This window comes from Genypterus blacodes, unplaced genomic scaffold, assembly GCF_046128005.1.
Source record: "Genypterus blacodes isolate CSIRO-AG114 ecotype Tasmania unplaced genomic scaffold, CSIRO-AGI_Gbla_v1 ptg000055l_1, whole genome shotgun sequence".
In the NCBI taxonomy this organism is placed as follows: Eukaryota; Metazoa; Chordata; class Actinopteri; order Ophidiiformes; family Ophidiidae; genus Genypterus; species Genypterus blacodes.
Window position 1 is genome coordinate 6,825,001 of NW_027466867.1, and position 21,119 is coordinate 6,846,119.

The 21,119-nt window shown below is 43.8% G+C and overlaps 1 protein-coding gene across 1 annotated transcript in view; it reads right to left on the minus strand.

Moving 5' to 3' along the window:
- cox10 (cytochrome c oxidase assembly factor heme A:farnesyltransferase COX10) overlaps positions 1-13,322 on the minus strand; it is a 22,586-nt gene extending 9,264 nt beyond the window's left edge. Inside the window, exons 1-4 of the mRNA XM_076152286.1 lie at positions 13,213-13,322; positions 12,590-12,732; positions 11,912-12,311; positions 11,097-11,221 (exon numbers count right to left, since the gene is read on the minus strand). Coding sequence (XP_076008401.1) covers positions 11,097-11,221; positions 11,912-12,311; positions 12,590-12,732; positions 13,213-13,243 — 699 coding nt within the window. The 5' untranslated portion in view covers positions 13,244-13,322. The remainder of the gene's footprint in view (positions 1-11,096; positions 11,222-11,911; positions 12,312-12,589; positions 12,733-13,212) is intronic.
- Positions 13,323-21,119: the final 7,797 nt, after the last annotated feature.

The following is a 21,119-nucleotide window of genomic DNA, read 5'->3' on the forward strand; positions in this document are numbered from 1 at the left end:
TCCCTCTCTTTATAACGCTGTCTGCAGAGCGGTTGGCAGGAGTTCAGCTGGCGGAGACTCTCCCTCGATTAATGGTTGGAGTATGGGACAGTGAAGTGCTAAACTGTCCTCGTGTTAATCAGCCAATTAATGCTGAGCGGAGCCGCACTACCTCTGCCCTGCCAACCATCAGTTCTGTTGCCTGTGAAGATACGGGCGGGATCTACGGGAAGCCTAGTGCGGGGCAACCTCGACCAAGAAGAGAGGGAAGGGGTGGCAGAGTAAAACAGAAGATGAAGCTTGAAAGGGGGGATATGAAGAGAAAAGGATCAAGTTGAGCTTTTTTTTCGGATCAAAGGCGGCTTTGATGGCCGCTGCTTTACCCCTATAAACAACATGAAAGCTTTTCATTTTTTGGTCCCCCGACACAAGATAGATGAGCGTTGTCTCTGTCTGTTCCACGTAGGCGACTGCCTAAAGCCTGGATGGCAGCGGGCCTGCGTGCCTGGGCGTTTACGATTGATGTCCTAGTTCATCATGCATGCCTCCTGTGTCATATCATATAAATATGTTCATCAGTTAGACTGCGCGGTGACCAGGCCACAGTGCCTACTACTGTGAGGGAGGACTCCGGTTACAGGCTCAACTGTCTCCATGGAAATGATGATTATAACACTAAATCTGTACTGCGGGGAGATATTTCATCACAGGTCAGGTTTTTTTTAATAGCACAGAAAGAGCGCCTTCTTCTTATGACCCCACAATGTGATTCATTTACAGGTCAAAGTGTGTGTGTCACACCATTAAGACATTACACTGGGACTAAAACATCACGTCATGAGGCCAAATCCTCCCCTGAAATGATTCAATCGGAACTTTAACGCTGCGTAGACACTTTTAGTTTCACTCCACTGTAAACACATCAACTGTGCTAACAACTGCACAAATTCCTTTGGAGTGCAGCTCGGCCGTATCTCTAGTCTCAGCCTGATAAGTTAACATTCTTGTTAACAAGGGCATTTCACTTCAGTTCCTGATTAGTATCAATTGTTAACTCCAAACTGGCCTTTATACATTCTTACATAGGGTGGGAAAATATTGGCGTAAAAGCTGAATACATAGACCTGGGCTGTGTGTGGCCGGGACACTTGTTTAAAAAGAAATAAACAGCCTTTTCCGCCATTACTGGACATTTGCAAATAACTGAGGGTGTGAGTGACATGACATGCAGTTTGCAAGCCTCTCAACAGTTTGGTGCAGATGAAAAGGAGGCATGTGCATGGCTGTGTGTACGCCTGAGAGAACGCGAGTGTTTGGATTATATTTTTTGTCCGCAGCTGTGTCTGACCGCGGCGGGACTGGAATGAAGGGTGGTCAGCGTCGGCGCGGATTCGGTCAGCGTCGAAGACCCCCGAACAAATGCTCTCCTCTGGGAATCTGAAGTGCTAAGTAGTGGACGGACCCGGCAGCACGTGTGGCGCGCATAAAGGCCCTCGCTGTTCTCTCAAACATGACGGCGGCAATCAGCACCTCTAGCAGATTTGTATTGCGGCGGTGACCCGTGGCAAAAATGCGCCCCTTCATCTGGACGGGCTCATTCATCAAGACTCTCAATCGGAATGATGGGAAAGGGAGGAGGGGGGTGAGGGGCTCAGAGGAAGACAGACGTGGCGGTTTTTAGCTCTGTGATCGCAACCAGTGTTTATCCCAGTCACTCAGAGGCATTCGCTTCTAAGTATCTTCATTTTAAATCCAGATTTCACAACAAAACTGGATGACGGTTGACCGGCTATTAATCATTGTAGTTTACTTGTTGGGGGGGGGGAAAATCCCACTAAACTATATTGTGAGGAATACCGCAATACTCCTGCCATGACATGCACTCTGCAGAGTACATTAGACAGCTGGAACTGTTAGCTCTTGTGTTTGTGACCACTGGCAATGAAAGGAAAGTCATTTATCTCCGTTTCTTCATTCTCAGTTGCTCAGGAATGGAGAGAACGGATCTAATGGTAACAATGTTTTACTTTTTTCCGGTACACTTGTAGGCAAATCGCTGTTTCCCTGTTTATCTCTGGTTGTGTTAAGCCCTTTGGCATGCTGGGACATGGGTCACAGGCTTCATAATGCCTGCTTTCTCTCTGTGGTGAGGCTGCTTCTGAAAACAGCCTGCCATTCCAACAAAGTGAGCTGAAGCTTTACATTCTTTAATCAGAATCTTTCTTCTCTCTGCCTTTCTCCCTTTGTCCACCTGATAACGCGTGCAGCCCGACGTGGGGCCGTACAGGACAGAGACGCTCAGAGGAAAGGCGGGTAAAGATAACATTCTTCCAATAAAGCAATCACACAATGGAGATTTTCGTAGTTCTGCGGCTGCGGAGGAGACGAGCAAAACACTCGGAATCGCAGAACACAACATTTACCTGCTGTCTAAATATCAAGGGGCTGCTTTGAGCCGGACCGTTGGAGTTGAAGAAAAGCACATTTTGATTGACAGGAAAGGGAACGGGGAAGATTCCATTTGTGCTTCTATGGAAGCGGTGTGCCGATACACAGCAACGCAAGGGACCACCGCCAAGAAAACAGCCGGAATAAATAATGTAGCCACAAGTTTACAATCCCGTTTGCCGGTGGTGTGTGAACAGGGTAACAAACTTCCTGTAGGCCTGTCCTCCTCCGATTCGGGGCCTTTGCCCCCAAGACTATCCTTCTTTCTGACATGTTCTCTGCCTCCCTTTGCCTCAAGCGGGTAGACATCCGGTTCGCTTCGTGAAGGGTTCTAACCGTGAGCTGTCAAACATCCTGTCCTCTGAACTTACCAAACAAATCACTATCATATACTGTCAGGATTCCGATCCTCCAGTTAGATGCACTTCCGGCTCAACTAAACGGAGGAGAGCGGGTGCTGATGCAGTTCCAAGGGGATAAGACGGAGCAAAATCTACAATTGACAGTTTTACTTTTTAGTGCTTTCCCATTTCTAAGCGAATATTTGAGTAGATGACGGCAAAGTTTCAGACAATCTTACTTTGTCGCCACCGTGTTTGCTTCCGGCCCTCTTCAAACTGAGGTAGTGTGTATTGAAGAGCAGAATTCCCCGTCTACATTACAGTAAAATACGTTGTCTCCACTATCATTTCCTATAAAATAGCAGAGGATGTACCGTTTAAACAAAGACAGCAATTTGAGAGCGGTAAAGTGCCATTAAATCTGTGGGCTGGTGAAATCGGAGCCACTCTTTGCCTACCCACCATGTCTCTCCAGAAGCAATTATTATAAGAGAAGGATGAAATATGCTGTCAGGAGACTCTGCAAAAGTGCACACACTCCCCTACGGGCACCAACACCACTAGAGAAACAACAGGAATGGATAATACCCAGAACTGTGGGTCCCTGAGACAAATAGGTCCTGAGTTAAACACATGCAAACACACTGACAAACAAATGACCTGTCATTCTCCTAGCAGCTGCAGTTCTGGGATTGTGAATGAATGGGAATAAGTGACTTCCCAGTGATATTTCTGGTAGCTAAGGAGGGGTTGAGGGCCGTTTTGTTTGACAAAGTAGGCAGATAACTGAATGACTGTAGCACATGGACCGGCTGAAATGGACAAATGGACTTTCTTTCGTTCTTTTATGACATTCCAAAGATGTTCACAAGCAGGAAAACCCCTTCAGTGTGTGTTTAGCCGACCGTATGTTGCACTTCTGGAGCAGCGGTGTTTCAAAGCACTGCCTCAGAAATGACACAAAACAGCTATTAAGTAATAATGTGACTTTATGCCGTCTGAGGGGAGACAAAGAGTGACATTACACTGTCTTTGTGAACTCCAGGGGGGTATAAACACACAGTAAAAGACGCTGCCTATCATGAAGAGCAGAATGAGGGAGAATGCTGTGCTGTGCAATTACGCATGAAAGGTTCGAGGGCTTGGGTGGCAGTAAGAAATATAGTTTAACAGTTACTGGAGTCGTGAGACGATGCCTTTTCACATTTTGGGTATTAGAAAGCTGAAGCTGAAACCACAGATAGGATCGCTCAAACCGCAGAGCACCTAAAAACTGTCTGGGAGCGCCATTCTTTACGCTGCCAGGTTATAATAACACAATGTTCATGATAAGGGGCACTTAACAATAATGCAGCAATAGGATCTCTCAGGAATTCTTTGTGAAAACAGTAAGTGCAATGTAATATTTACTTATCCAGAGCAAGCCCTTCATTTTATTGTTTGGGGGTGGAGGCGGGGGGGTTTCAACCTCAGCGATGAAAGAGAGAATCATGAAAGAAATATTTGAAATAAGTCGCTGTTGTAGCAATCGCAATGTTCTCTTAACATATCAAAGTGACGTGGGACTGGTTTAGAATATGAATGCTGATCTGAGCTGGGCTGCTATACTGTATCTTACATTTCTTTCAGGAAAATGGCTAAGCCTGAAGCCAAAATGTACTCAACACGATCAAGAGATGCACCAACAAACTCTTTGCAACTTCCAAAACAACAACACAACACAATCACTTCTGTATCCTGAAAACCAATCAACAATATCTGTTTGATACACTGCAGCGCCTGATATCCCGATGACATGATTAAACCCAGATTAGGGGGGCAGGAGGTGTTCCCAGTGCTTGGGAAACGTCGTGGTTACCATTTTGTTTTCCGACGGCTATGCCCTTGCCCCAAAAGCTTCCCGGCTTGGATCAAATTAGCATGCAGCGATGGCTCACGGGCACGCTGTAAACAGGGCTTTTGTTAATTATCCACGGATCTCAGGATTAAAAGAGAGTTCGTACTTGCCTTTGGCTGTGTTACCTTCACACACACACACACACAAGAGCGCAAACTTGAGATTCATCTGAGGAAAATAAGTCAAGTGTACACACAACGTTTCACAAAGCAGTTGCTTCAAAGACAACGGTCCAGGCTCCGATTTTCAATAAGGCTATAACTTTCAGAATACCAGCGAATACAATTTGATCAGAGTAAAGTAATCATATTCTACCCGTTTAATAGGCCTTGAAATGTTCATGTACAACAGCGCAAAGGGTTAATAAAGAGGAGCGAGGTCCACTTCCAACGTGAGAGCATCTTCAGCAAGCCGCTATCAGGGTGCAGAATCTGGTTCACACAAGTATCCAGAGGAACAGTCTGTCCTCTAGACACGCAGGGGCCTCTTCACTGTCTCCCTTCATTTGCAGATAATGCATCACAATGCATCTTGAGGGTGCTGACATGCCACTATCTCTCTCTCTGTGGGCAGCCAGGCACAGAATGGACGTTGAGGAAACTGAAATTGAGACACTGACAGCCCCAGCATAGCTCGCTGAACAAGAATCTGCTCTCGATGAAGGTCAAACCTCTTGTTCTAATGTTAGGAGACGAATATGGTCTGAAGATGAAATCTGCTGAAAATACGGCTACAAGAAGTTAAAGAGGTAAAAAAGAAAATATATTAAAAACACAGGTGGTTGTTGTAACTTAAATATCTTGCGTGTAGTCGACCGTCACCGACTTCAACGCGAGGTGAGGAAAGATTTTTATTGGTGGCAGTTTACTGGGTGGTTCACCTCCTCTGACTCAAGTCTAGGTGATGATGCCTTTTGTTTTGTTGGTCACTGAAGCCCATAATCACTGTGTTTTGTGAAAACCTCAGCGTTGATGAGGGAGGTAGAGAGGAGAAGCTCCACCTGCCCCGTCAGTCTGTCATGTTCATCCCCTCGGGTGAAGGCAACTCTTTTGTGAGGAGGTGTGTTTGTTAAAACAAGCCGCGTTACTGAAAGCTCGCTGACACACGTTGCGTGTCAGCAGACGTGCTCAGATCTATAGAATGAAAGCTGATGTGTTGTGGACAACTCTGATGGCCTTTAGTTGACACATTGTCACATCCTACAGACTCAAAATAAGAATTACCTAAAACGGCCGCCCATTTGCTCTGGCTTCCCTTCAGGCAATTTTTTTCAGGCAATACAAAGAGTGGATTAATCCTTGGCGACTTTATCAGAGGAGAGCATCTGGCTCATGTCTGAGGCTACAAAAGATCCATTTGTACAGTTTTAAATGGACTGGCACCCCGCGGTCGACAGAGACAAAGGCATTAAAGAAATTAACTATTAAACAGAGCTGTCTAGTTAAATATTCATTTTAATCCAGCACCAAATGAATGATACCCATTGAGTCTTTCATGTGCCATCTTGCTACGTAATTAAACAGGACTTTCCATCCCCATCGCCTTTCCTCAGGTGACTGGTGGAGACTCAAGACACACACCAGTAAAACCATCAACGCCAGGTAAGGTCAAAGCTTTGTTTTAACAAAGCTGCATGAAAACAAGATATTCAGAGCCACATCTGTGCTAAGCGAACCCATGGGTGTATGTTGAATGGCTTGTTTGGCCGTGCCGGCTATTTGTTCAATCCACCAAACGTCTGAGACATTAAATTATATAGCCAGGAGACCCAACATGACTACTACCCATGGGTTGACTCTTACTGCTCATCTATGTTACAATCTCTTTGAAATGGTTCATGCAAATTTATCTTAAAGAAAAACAAACACATACACCCTCACCATAGGGGTTATTTTGAAGCTGGGCGCTGTTATTCTTCCAGTGGTCTGTGGTATGAGGACAGTGGGGGGGTGATCTTCGAGCTGTATGAAAATAAAAATGCACATGAGGAGTAGCGATGTCATCATGCTCCAAGCATTCAGTGCTGCCTGTTTGAAACGATATCCTCTGTCACTACCTCTCAGCGGGGAACAGACACAAATCCAGAGTGGAAGGGTTTCATTGTCTTTGAAGATGCAGTAGTCGCTGGGGTTTAAACTGGAGGGTACGAGGTCTTGTTACAACTAATGATCCTCTCAAGAGGTACAAGAAGGAAATACAATGAGAGGAGCATTATCCTGGAAAATTGTTACGGCAACCTTGACTGTTGGGGCCCCGATTGTGAGATTGTGTGGCCAACGCAGCCTGAGGAAGACAGCTACCATCCACTGTGCTGTTGATGGACCACTGTCCTCACCTAGAGTCAAATAAAATACCAGTGCAAATAAGTTGGCAAGCATTACTGCTTTCACAGCCAGCTATGATTCCGTGCTGTCCGGATTTAGCTTTAGGTCTACACTTTTCTTAAAGAGGGTATGTGTGATTATTTGGCGTGGACGGACTGGGGGCTTGTGGGGGCTCGCAGGCGCAAAAGAAAACGCACGGTCACGAGAGCAGGAACGGCACTGGGCGACCACAAAAGAGGCCGACTTGTGTTTTCATCAAAACAAACATGCGAGCTGACATGGTGTGACTTACAATAAAGCTGCTGTCAAAATAGCCAGGCAATCATTTCTGACAGTAAAAGGCCATATCAGGTCTTGTACGCCCTGCTGGGGACCCCGCATGGGCTCGGGGCTTTTTAGGTCCCAGCTTGAAACTCTTCTGACTCAATTATCCAATTAGTTGAAGTAGTGGCCAGACTGGAGGGTGATGACGGCTGAACACCCGGGGAGACTGTGTCTGGTGTGAGGCCCAGAGTTTCTGAAGACCAGACCAACTCCGGCACTGTTTCTGATGACTTGTCTCCAGGCGATTAGGCCTCCACCTCAAAGGAACTGAACAGAAATGGCTCAGCCTGCTTCGGCACACACAAAAAAAGGGTTTCACACACAGAATGCTTTTACCCTTTCACACGTACCTCAATCTAGACTTTATTCAAAGTCAAAGCGGCATGATGGCAATGCTGGATAACAACACGCTAAACTAAATCCAGAAGTAGTAAAAGAATTGCAAACCATGAGAGCAACCTAAATTGGAGGCTAAAACAATTACATCCCTTTGCTATTGGAGCCGACTGTCCCATTTGACAGCTATAAGTCCTTTGACTGTGGTGAGAAACTCCAGATGGTGACATGCCATTGTTACGTGACTCCGAGCGCTTACACCCTTCCGTCAGTTTCCTAAATGGAGTAACATTTTAAAAAGAAACCACAACATTTCTGTGTACCCTACGGGCACTTCCCAGTGGGACAAAGAGCAGCCTTGGCTTTTGACAGCTCTACTGAAAGTCTGGCTGCCACTTCCAAGGGCCGAAGCATTTTTCCCTCCCTCAAGGCATTTTCCTGCTTTCCTCAAGGTAATTCGGCAGTTGTGTGGTCACATACTTGCACACTCCTGTGCCTCTTCAGATGCCAAGCATTAAGGGATTAGGGTGGAGCAGCAGAATGCATAGGAAGTGATCTTGACTCGGATCTTTCCCTACTTTGATTTGTTTGTCAAGGCTTCGTTTGATTTTTTCTGATAAAAGACAGCAAGCTTTGATCCCCACTAACCACACTAATGGTGAAACAACGCTTCTTCAAGATGAAAAGGATGAAAGGGTGTAAAGACAGAAAACAGCTGGCAGCAGATCTAAAAGTTTTTCATGGTTCATTTCCCACTTTTTCTCTATTATTAAAAAACAAACGTATGACCAAAGTGTTCACGTACACACAGGTGAGGGCGTGTCTTTGACGAGGAGCCGACAGACGATCCTGAGTGTGTCAGGGCAAAGCAATGACGTGTAGCCACAGACGCCACACAACAGCCAATTATGTGACACGCATGACATCCTTTGTGCCTCTGCGTGTGTAATTACACTGACAAAACTTCAAACAAAGAAACACCATAAAGGTCTGGCACACGCATGTAGACGGACTCATACCACACGTTATGTCATGTTTGCTTTCCTAAAACAAAAATACAACTTGATAATATATTTCACAGCATAGCTTATTTTACTGAGGTGACATGAGGCACATACTTCTATTATATAAAATACTATACAGTGAATGATCAAAGGGCTAGAGAGGCAGAGAAAAAATGGGTTAAAGCACAAATTGAATGACAATATGTCCTGGGTGGTCACAGACAACCGTCCATTTGGTCCTCCAACAACAGGTTTGGTCCTCCCCAATGTGTTTAAACAAACACTTATGTCATTTGCAGCTACAATTTGTGTCCAGTCTGCTCTGTGCTACACCTTTGCTCGTGTGTCGCCTTCAATACAGGTTTGAAACGAGACCTGGCTGCCCGAAAAACAGGCAGATCAGTTTGTTTGGGTGAAATATGAAGCCTCGATATATCCTAACCTCAGGCTGAGCGGGTGCGGGGACAGGACTGAACCAGGGTGGGCTCGTAGATAAAGGGACAACAGGGTAGAAATGGGGACTGCCGCCTCTCTCATCTCTCAACACTCTTAACTTCTTGAGTCTCAAGTCCAGGCTACTCTCTCCTGCTGGAGGAGAGGGGGGACATTTTTCAAATACCTGAAAGATATTTACACACCTGCTCTTGTGTGTGAGGCGGAGGTACACAGCTCGGTTCCAGGCCATTGAAGAGAACGTTTAATTCTAACGCGACAGAGGAGTGTAAGATCAACATATTCAAGCCTGACCACAGAACATTTACAGACGTCCTCCCCTGAGATGACAGATTGGAGGCTTAGGTCTGAGACGACGTGTGTCACAACAAACTAAGGTGATTTGACCTGGTGGAGCAGCGCTGAAAGAGAAGAAAGCAGCCCGTGGAAGATGAGGGGAGGCATGATGGGGGGGTGTGCCTGTCGGCCCCAGGGGCAGGAACCTGCAGTGTAATCACGGCCCTTGCTAAATTACAGGCCAAGGACACTGTTAAGCAGAGTTCAACCCAGGGCTGAGCGAGAGGTCGGCCATTACGCTAATATTCCTTAGTCACAGAGCAAATTCCTACAATGTCAACACAAAGCAACAGAGGAGGGCCCTGATTACTCCGAGCATGCCAAGTGTCCACCTACACTAATGCTCCTTTATGTGCCGTTATGAAAAAGGAAAAAAAAAGCGCTTTCAGGAGGGGAATAATGATAGCATTCCAGTCATCTTAATACATTTTTGAGATGCGTAGCAAAAGAGGTATGCAGTCTAGGTCAAACACGGGGTGTGCTGGCCCAACATGGACAACAATGCAAGCGTCTGTCAACAAGCACATTTATGGTTTTATAACATGCCAGCAGAAAATCTATTACGCATTAAGAGACCAAACCATATCGTGCCAGCATTGAGTCGAGTGCTCAATTTCCTTCCAAAAGGAAATTAATACTAATAAAAATAAACAGAATAATGGCCAATAAACATCTGTACTGTTTAATGCGATTCTTGAACCAATTATCTTGTGTTTAATATTTTGGTTTATAAGAGCCTTGTGGTTTATGAGCAAATTTGCTGTGGTTTACTGTTCATTTTATATCTCCATTTAAATTTGGATTGGAAATGACTATTCCTGGCCCCAGACTGTTGATATTTTATTAATGTACTTATTCAGAAGTACTGTACCATCCAAAAAACCCTTTGGGAGAAGTATTTTACGGAGCCTTCATGAGTTCAGGAATTACCCTCAACCTGTTTCTTGTTTGTCCAATAAGAAGAAGAAATTGTACCCCCTATGTTTGACTTAAACGCAACCTTGAAGAATCAAAACAAGTCTTTTTGGGGGTTGCGAAGGGATAATTATGTCCCCAAGCACCAAATCAAATGTTGTAGAATGGCAACAAATGACTGCAATGAGTAGGTGACCCTTCCAAACACCCTTACTGGCTATCAAAGTATGAGGGACTTGGACAAACATTTGATGCTTTATCTACCTTCTCATCCTCGTCATAGTTATGCAACATCATCTACTCTGTGAAAATACGTGTATGTGATAAGGTGTAAGTGGTTCTGTACTCCTCTTGGCTCTGCAGGTGTTACATTTTGGCTTACTAACATCCAAATGTATGCATCCAGGTACTAACAAATCAAATCAGTCACTCTTGAGATAACTGTACTTCTATCATGCACTATTAACAAGTTGTAGTCTGTATACTGTCTCATTGTACAACATGTTTCTGTAGATTGTGATCTGTGACATCACCTGACACACTATGTAGCCTTAGACTAAAGTAGAAACTAAAAAAAAGGCAAATGCAGAATACAACACTACATGACACCCCACACTTACATCACATTACCCCAGCTGGATCAGGTTTCAACTTCAGATTGTGCGACAAGTGTTTTTTTTTTATTCATCCATACATGCTGAAATAAATATATCTTTGCCTTTATGCAAGGTTCACTGACCTGGTTGATAGAATTGGCAGCGCAGGAGGCCAGACCTGTTCCTAAAGAAGCCACGAAGAAGGTGACGGGGTCAAAGGGCACTGGAGCGATTGCATAGCCAGCTGCTGCAGTCAGAACCACCAGCGCTGAAACCAACAAATACAAAACAAATTTAACATGACATGCAGCAACTTTCACCATTGTGTCCGTCTAGTTTAGCGCATCTCCACATAGTTACAGGTTTAAAGTCATATTGTCGTTGTTCCTCTCTCTCTCCGGTTTACAACAGCGAGAATATGTTAGGACACAACACGTATTAGTACAAGGGTCTTGCCGACATCACATTATCCTCCTTCCTTGTTATCAGCAGCTGGCTATGTATTCTCATGAAAAGAGTTGCAAAACACAAGCAATGGTAGTTAAAGGGATGACGACTCGGCTTTTTAAGAGTAAGCTGAATGTTGCAACAACGCTGTTTGCAAACCCGGGAATAAAACTCAAGTGCTCCAAGGACACAGAGAGGTGGAATCATTTAGTCTCCTTCTTTAGTTATTGGTTTATTCGCATATGTCAAAGGTTTATCATGTTGAGGAGGTCAATAACCAGTGACAATCATAAATCTCAACGATAAGTTGCATGAGGACAATTTTAAAGCTCATAGGATTCTTTTGAAGCTTTCATCTAACCAGTTTCGATACAGAAGTTCACTGCTAAGCCAACGGTAGAGCCCATGCTGATAGACAGGATAGAGCCAACATTCATATCAATAGTGTTTGTCGAGGCTATATCCATAGGCAATGATTATAGATATTAATGAGATGTTTCGAGTGCTGTACCTGTGAGTTTGATTTTGGCGAGTCTGGCGTAGACATCCGGTAATTCAGCTACATCAACCTTCAGCTCCTTCCACTGCCTGTCTAGACGTGCGTCCCTTGCCTCATCTGTCTCCAAGTGCACATGGGGAGTCTCATCTGCACCCGTAACTGCACCGGCCGTGGAATTTTCAATTAATGCATCTTCTGTCGTGGGATTCAGGGTGGACGCTGCCGGGTGCAGGGGCTGATCGGTGCCATCCTGCAACTCCGGCAGGGTGTCCTCAACCACGGGTTCAAGAGTCGGTACTCGCTGCACCTGCCTCTCAATGCTGTCATCTCTCTCGTCCAAAATAGTCCCAAAGGCGGGCGCCTGTTTTGGGATTGCCCGTTGGTGAAGCTCACTCTTGTTCTTTGTTACATACTGAAAGAAGGGGGGGTGCAAAATACACATGGATGTTTACAAGTAGAGATGTTTTCTGATACAGTTTCTGTTGAGGATGCTCTTCCACATTTGATTGATCCTGGTCAACTTCCTGGACATGTTTACACTAGCGCAACACTTGCACAGAGCCAATTTTTCTTCTCACTGTAATATTAATTAGTATTGTCCTCATCTACATCACCCATTTTCATTTGAGAAACATTAGACATGCAACAAATATCTCATCAGTAAAAGCTCACTAAAGCATTGCAATCTACCTGGCGTCTCAAGAAGGTCAGATGCTGGTAGGTGAGCCAGTTGGATGGATCTCTCCTGTACAGCTGAATGAGGCTGCGGGCTGAAATGTTACTCTGAGCGACATTTCGAGCTAATTTCTGTCTCACACTAACACCAATCAGACCTGAAACAGACAAGTGACAAAGGTGTAGTCATCAACATATATACTGTAACAACACGGACGATGTTGGCGATATAACCCTTTCTTTCTTAGGTTGTAGACACATTTTGAATGCAATTTAACACGTGTGTAAACTGAGGCGTAATTCAGTTATGAAAACATTACAACACTTGAACAAAACACAGAAACCACCAAGCATGTGCGAAATAGAGCCTGTAATGTCGTTATTATGTTTTCACAAAAAGGCAATAAGCTACTAAAAATACATAGGGCGTCGATATTGGTTGTTTACGTACATGGAGTTGACTTCTCTTTAAGGTCACTGCTAGCTGCTTGCCAAATACGTGTTATATGAGGTGGCTATCAGGCTACATGCTAAGCTACTTAGCCGTTTGCAACGTCTTAAAGGGGAGTTTTTACATTATAACGACTTTTTAACACAACCGCGTGTTGAACTGCCTTTAATTTGTGCCTCGGTGTTACCTGAAAGTCGGCTACATGGCGTTTTATACATGTTCTTGACTCATAAAGCCGGTTCCTGTTGAGTCCCCTTCACATGCAGCAAGCCGCCATTTTGACCTCGTCGGGTAACGAGAAACACTTCCGGGACACAGAACGTCAACAGACAGTTTGTGTTACGAGTGCACAGTGGAACTGAATTATTAAATGAGGTACGTTTGACCGGAGATTTATTTTAATTGTTAGAATTAATATTGCAATTGCTCCCACAATTACACATATAGTGTAGCAAAATAAATACTTTTGATTTAACTTATTTTATAAACTCTTTGGACGTTCCATATTATTGTCACAATCCACAGATTTAACACAAGTTGACTTTAATTATTTATTTTCTTCAACAAATGTTCTTGTTGTTTTCTCCTTGATATCTTGGACTATATACAATACTGTTCCCTGATTTTGTCTTGTTTCAATCTTATTAATAGTTCAGCAATATTATTTTAAGTAAATAATGGAGAACTAATCAGTCAAACAAACTAATTTAAAAATAATCAAATTAAATGGGTAAATATATCATCCATGAACATTATTCTTGTGTCTTTTTCATATTCATTTTTGGTCACGGCAAGCATGACAATTTCATAAATCTCCCCATGCGAGGCATGCTAATGAATTGCAATTGCTCAATGGGGTTATTAGCCTATAGCAATTTGTCATTGCATCATTACAGCTATAACTACATTAAAAACCTGACAGTGTAACCCAACTCTGCACAATGAATACTTGAGTATGCTAACAATAACAGATATTATTCAGGTCATATGACGACATGTCTGTTTGTGATAGAATGTTGAAATATCACTTGGAGATTAATTTTCTCAGAAGTCAAGTAAGTTACCAGAAAGCCACGGTCATTGACCAGTAAATCAGACATGACGATGGGATTCATTTAATTCTAAATGACCATCTAATGCACTGTCTGTCCTTTTGCTTCCTGCCCTTGTATGTCCTCTGACTAGCCTCGCTGTTTGGCCTGTTATTTATGTATGTGATCATCTTGTTGGCCCTGACTGCCAGTGGGACCTTCAGATTAATACCCTCCACCCTGCATGCATTTAAGAGCTTCACTTTACTATTCAAACACAGATAGTGAAAACAAAAATTGTTGTATTGTAATGTAATTTGCCGAATTGATGTCTGATATAGAATATCATGAGCTGGATTGCAATGATCACAGAAAATTATTCTATTAGCTTAATTTTCAACATAATTTTGCTTTGTGAGGTTAATGTCTTACAGTAAACAATCAACTGACATGTTTCATGAACCGCTATGATACATTGCAAATATCCTTTACAATCACTGGTGCTGTGTATGAACTCACTGCAGTCCAAATTGAGCGTCCCATTCCCCTGATTCATCTTGTTCATTCCACCCTTTCTGCCATCCCCTCCTTTACTGGTAAGATTACATGCTGTAATCTTCTTCCTCCATCAAGATGCAGGGCTGATGAATGCCAACAATACACACAAGGCCATCCCGGATCCAGCACAAGAGCACTTTTATTACAGGAGATAACCATTATGTGCTGTTCTGCAAGATTTCATTCCACACTGACCCGGTCAACCTCTTTGTGTTCGGTTTTGATCTTGGTGCTGAAAACAAGGTTTATTGCTTTATTTTACTCTTCACTGTGTACTTCAAGTATACTGTCATAAAATTTCAATATTAAATGGTTGTCTCTCTGGAACTGCTGCTTCTGAGGGTAGACTCAATCCTGCCAAGTGAATGGGTGTGTAAGGCACTGCATCAAACCATAATCCTTTGTATAGCAATCTAGGCTACCACTACAGATGACTGACATCCTCAACAGAATGTCAGGGCCTCGCACATTAACAAACAGGCTCATTCATGAGTATGCAGCTGCCCCTCCTTCTCTCGACTGGGATGGAATAATATTTGTTTATTGCATCAAGGAATAGTTTACCCTCTGCCAATGAATGGGATATGGAGTACCTCAGGGGAATGCATTCCAAACTGCTCCTCATCCTGCTGCTGCATCATTAACCAGTAGGTTAATTTGGTATTTTATACTTGTGTGCATTACAAGTGTGCCTTTATTTTGCTTTTGCAGTGAGAAATACTGTTTGTTACTGGGAGATTACAGTGAAGTAAACATAGTGGTCGTCGTTCTGCTCAGGTGGCTTCACTTGTTTAGGTAATTATACAATATGCTCCAATGATTAAAGACAAAGACACAGTAGAGGTCACAACCTTAGACATGCCTTTAATGCCTTCTGTCCATAAGGTGGTCAAAAAGACAGGACCTGAGGAACAGATGGAGAAAATGGAGTGGAATGACTAAGGAACAATAGGAGGAGTCGGTGAGGTCTGTTCAACCTAAGGGCTCTTTCAAAGGGTCTTTATAGTTATTCGGTCTCTGGTGGTGGTCTCGGTATGAGGCCTTTTATCACCCACTTTCCCTGCATCTTGACAAAATAAAATGGTTCTTAACATCCTCCCCAGAGAGAAACAAAGACACAATAGAAGTCACAACTTGTATTGTTTCTGGGTGATGACGTATAGTTTACCATAGCAAAACAGGCAGCTGTCGACTGAGGAATGCAGGATTTTAATGGAAAGCAACTCGAGTGATGATGGCTATCAACATTTAATAACAGTTAACCACTGAAAAGAAAACCCCACGTTGGTAATATTGGTGATGTATTTGCAACTCTGCGGGTGTTCAGTGCTGTGAAATTTGTGTGGTAAGAGGAAAATGGCTCTCTCCAGCAATGTCAGGGGTCCAGGAATTTGCTGTTTTCTATTTTCAACACAGCTTCTTGACGCTTGCTGGTGAAAAGGTGACACACTGAATCAATTGAGGCTAACGGGGGCCCCAGGTTGTGTAAGCAAAGTGCTGAAGGGTCATTTATAGGCATTAATAGGAAAGGGTCCTCTCATTCCATGCAAACTGCCTGTTGTCCACATATGGCCCTCGCAAAATGGCCAAATCATTTTTTATTTTAGTTTTACATGTCTCACACTGGAGAGAGCACTAAACGCCCATAATGAGACCCCCCTCCCAAGAAGTCCCAATAAATGGTCTAGTCAAATAACAGAGGCCCCCCAGACTTGTCATCGCTGCAGTTCATCCATTTTGATTTATAAGCCCTGTCCCAGAGGCTTTAGTGCCATCACTAATCCCACAGGGATGTCCATCTGAATGGCCGTGGAGTCAGACCTCCTTAAAAAAAAGACAGATGCAGACACTCCTGCATAACTCCAAGCAGAAACAGATGCGGGGACTCTCTTCTGTTTGTAATTGATTTTCTAGGGCAACATTTTGTTGTCAGAGTTTGTCTAACAAGCCCCTGGCTGGCGCCCTGTGGCTCGTCAACTGCCGGGTGTCAGATAGAGCAGCCATCCGCCTCCACGCTCTCAGCACCCAGTGAGACGCACAGTACTGAAACACTGGGATCACCCAAGGAATTCATATGTGGTAGAGACTCTTGTTGTTGTTGAAAATACAGTAAAAAAAGGTATTTTGAGATGGTGAAGCATTTGAACCCTCCAGAGTAAAACTGTCGCCTCCCTCAGCTGCTGGCCTAAGACCTGCCCTCTTTCCATGGACAACAGGTATTCTCAAGCCCTATGGACGCCAATGTTTATGTCTGCGATCATGGTGTCTTTGTGGGCCTCCAAGGCTAAGCCTCTAATTGGCCATGGCTCATCAATCACACAGAGCAACCCCTTTCACCCAAAGTCTCATCCAAACAGCTAAGAGGAATGGGACCCATGGAATGGACTGTATGCCTCCCAAAGGCCTACCTAGGGAGGGGCAAGTGGTTTGTGAGAAAACCACACATATTCCAAGTTGATGTCAGCCCATGCATCCATCTGTCCTTTTGTCTCCTGACATAAACAACCAAAAATGTACAGAAGATGCATCACCCCATTTTTTTGAGGAGTAAGACAGTGGAGAGTCGACAGTGTTTAGTAATATTCAAGACGCACAGACAGGCCTTTATGTGCTATGTTAGAAAACAAATTACCATCTGGCTTCCCTCAGCTTCAGATTTACCGTTTTCACTCACATTGACCTCACTGTGATTTGTTGACTGGTTGAGAATGACAGCTTTTCCTTCCTTTTGCACTATTATGTTGGTTTGGTGACAGTGTCTGGCAAGTGGGCGGAAGCGGTCTGTTTCATGTGGCATCAAACAAGGTGATAGTCTACAGACTGACGGGTAAGTATGTCCAGCACCATAATCCAGAAGCATTCTCCAGACTGGGTCAGAGGGGTCATTACAACTCCACAGCCGTTTTGCAGCCGTTTGTTTGGTTTGGCTGAACTCTCAAAGTTCAGGATTTGGCCACGGCAAAATGCAGAGCCCACAAATTTGTCATGAGGAATAAGAAGAAGTCGATGGCGGTTTCGAGGATCGCAGTGAAATATGTACGTTTCTTTACAGTATGTTTTTCCCATTAGCTGGGTTGTGTTATTTATGTACCCATTCATACATGTATTTCTTTGTTTGTTTACCACGACAAGTCTGCTTTGCCTGAAGTTTGTCCTTTTGAGAATTTAGTGGAAATGTGGAAAAGATAGAGGTCGCAGAGGTTTGGCGGAGATCAAATTCCTGGTCTCATCAGGAGGTGAGGACCCCAAACAAAGCTTGGTTTGTACAGTTCCAGTTGTCCAGTCACAAACACAAACACGCACCCACCATACAAAGCCGAAGCCTGGGCATGTCCAATTCTCTTCAGTAACCGAGAGTAATCAGCTGTGTCATCCTCGTCATTAATCTCATAGTACGGCAGTGGCTCCCAGCCCAGATGGAAATAGGCCTTGTTCAGTCGCACTTGCCTCTGTGTCATAAATCCACGGCCGTCTTCGCAGAATCGGTTTCCTGCTTTGTGTATCGCTCCCAACAGAGGAGTACACGGGGGAGGAAAGGATATTGCCAGACCGCAGTCTCTTGAAAGAGTCAATTTGCAAAACGGGCCGTCTCTCCCTTCCTGGTGAAATAACATTGAGGTTAGAGACAATTTTTCATTATTTGCCATCACATGCAAATTTGCAGCTCGGTCTTCAAAGTTCAGTTCAAGATCTATTCATTAACGGAAATAGCATGTACAACCAAGGTCATCTTTTGCGTCTTACAAACAAAGCTAAACGGTTCTAATTGCAGAGTCGAAGAAATTCTGGGCCACAGTTGTAAATTTGACGAGGAGCGATGCTCAAGACGAAGGGCACATGGAAAACATAAATGTACGCGTGTCTTTTTCGAGCACACAAAAAGAAAATAAAGTACAGACATTGTGAATCCATGGATACAGAGACAGACAATACTGCAGAAAAAAAGACACTTCTATTGAAAAGTTGTCCCCAGTCTGTCTGGCATTTATTGGTTCAAGAGGGACATCATTTTCCATTGACCTAATCATAAACCATAACCTAATCCCTCCCTTTACTGTTGCATTCACTCTGACCCCACTGTACATTCCCTGTCATTTCAATTGTCTTTTACAACAAAATATAATGAAATTGCTTGATTCAATTAAAGAAATAAAACGAAACTTCATATTGAAATATCTTCTAACTTATAAGCCATTATGTCTGACATATTTAACTCTTTATAGTCTTCTCTTTTGTTACATCCTCCTGTGCTGACTGCAAACAAACGTGTACCGTTTTCTCTCAAAATCATTGGAAACCTGCTCGTGTGACAGCCTCCAAGCCTTCGTGACTGCAGGTCAGTGTGCATGGCTGATTGTATGACAGCATCTTGGCAGCTGTGGTCCAAGGGGTCTTGTAAGATGGAAAATATGAAACATTCCTGGATGCTTCTCTTATCTGTTGGGACAAAGCTGTTCTGCGCATTACCATGACAGACTAGGTCGCCTGTACTGGTGGTCTGCACGCTCACGTTTACCCAACCCCTCCGATCACATCTCACCCACCCCACAATGGACGTAACGGTGCCAGTAACACACACGCATGACTGGATTACAGGATCCAGATTACAAAATAACTAAACTTCCAAAGTTCATTAGTCTTAGTGTCATATTTTGCTGGTAGAGACAGAAAAAAGAAAGTAAGAATATGACTAAGAAGCTCTTTCTACAGATGTTCCCGTCGTCTGACTCTGAAACCCCCCCCCTCCTCCTTCTCCTCTGGAAAGTGCCAGAATGACAAAGTGCATGAGAAAACCACGATGGCAGAAAACGAGGGAATCCTATCAGTGCATGAATTTAATTACCACTCAGATGGCGCCACATAATGAGGCAAAGGTGGATGTGTGAGAGACTTGCATAATTCATTTGGCTTTTTCTCATTTAAAACTCGCCCCGGTCTCCTCACCGCTTCTGGTCTTTGCTACCATGTTTGCACTGAACTATGATCAATAATTTCTTTCCGAGCAAAAACCTTTGCATAGGGGGGAAATTGTCTGTGCACCATGTGTCACGGAGGAAGAATGTGCAGGGCAGTTGGGCATACAGGTGGTAGAAATCAGCTTTCATGTTGTGCTTTCTTACTGCCCTAATTTCTCTACTCTTGCTGTAATAAATGGCAGAGCAGCAACCTGCCCACCAGATTCAACACCTGAAGGGGAACTTTCTCTTTTGAAGCCTCAAAAGAGACAAAGGTGTTTTTCATGCATTAAATTAGTAAAAAGAATTAAATAAATGGTGATATATGGACTGTCTGAATGATAAACATGTTTTAGTTGGTTTTACTATTGAGCACATAATACTTGATGTGATGCAAAGGAGACCGGGCCCACAGGTTACATAGACTAAGTTAACGAGGTGTGATGACGAACAGGTGAGGCTAATCAGGAACAGGTGAGGCTAATCAGGACGGGCCAGTCAATCCCAGAGGCAGAAAACACACAAAGGCCGGAAGTGAAAAAGTAACTGAAAAGGCTTGTTTTCACTCAGTATGCAGGAAGAGCAAAGCTTTTTAACCCTAGCCCTGAAAATGCAAACACAACCATGGAAATATGTAAAGATAAAGGAAAGTAAAAAACTGTGATATGAACTATGATGCGAATATAAAACATGAAAGGGTTTGATCATGACACATATGCGCACAAATGTCATGTTTGAATGATTTGACCCTCAAGCACTCCATATGTGCATTCCTAACACACACACACCTCTCTCTATCTGCAGGCATGTGTTGGGTGGTTGGACGTGTCTCCGTCCCCCTGTAAGGTTTTTGTCTTTCAAAGGACCTTTGAGTCCGTCTCACCTCATTTACAGAGCCTTAAACATTTCATTAGGCTGGATGCCAACATTTTTACAATAAACAGCCAATACCAACAATGTTATTGGGTGCATGTCTCCACACTGCAGACATTTTACACACGTTCCATCGGCGTGTGCTTTGTGTTCACACGCATGTTTATGCAGTTGGGGGTAAAGGGTGCACATAGATGTTTGTGTGTGTGTGTGTAGGATGAGGGTTGTTTGAAATGTGACCTCAGGTGCAATTGGACTCTGAAGGGCCTCTTTCATGTCCCCTTCCCCATCCAGAGTCTTACTTGAATCATCCTGCTCGAATCAAGTGCTTCCTTATGCCAAATGTTTACCCGGGTACTTAAGTATATTAAACATGCTTTTCTGCGAAGGTTGAGAACACAGGCGACGTGTGAGCGCGTTTGCATTACGGTGTCAGTCAAACACTTGTGGCTTAAGACGGAAAATAGATACTCTGTCATCCTGTTTTTGCCTTCCTTCCCAAATCACTCCCATCTGACTTTCTAAGCTTGGGATGACATTAATTCAGCAAAAATCCACACAAAGTCTCTTAAGACATATCAGTCTTTGTGTAACTAATCACATCCCTTCCCCCACACAAACTTTATGTATTTCTTTTGAGAACAAGTGCACCAGGTGGAATAGTCATTATCTGGCAG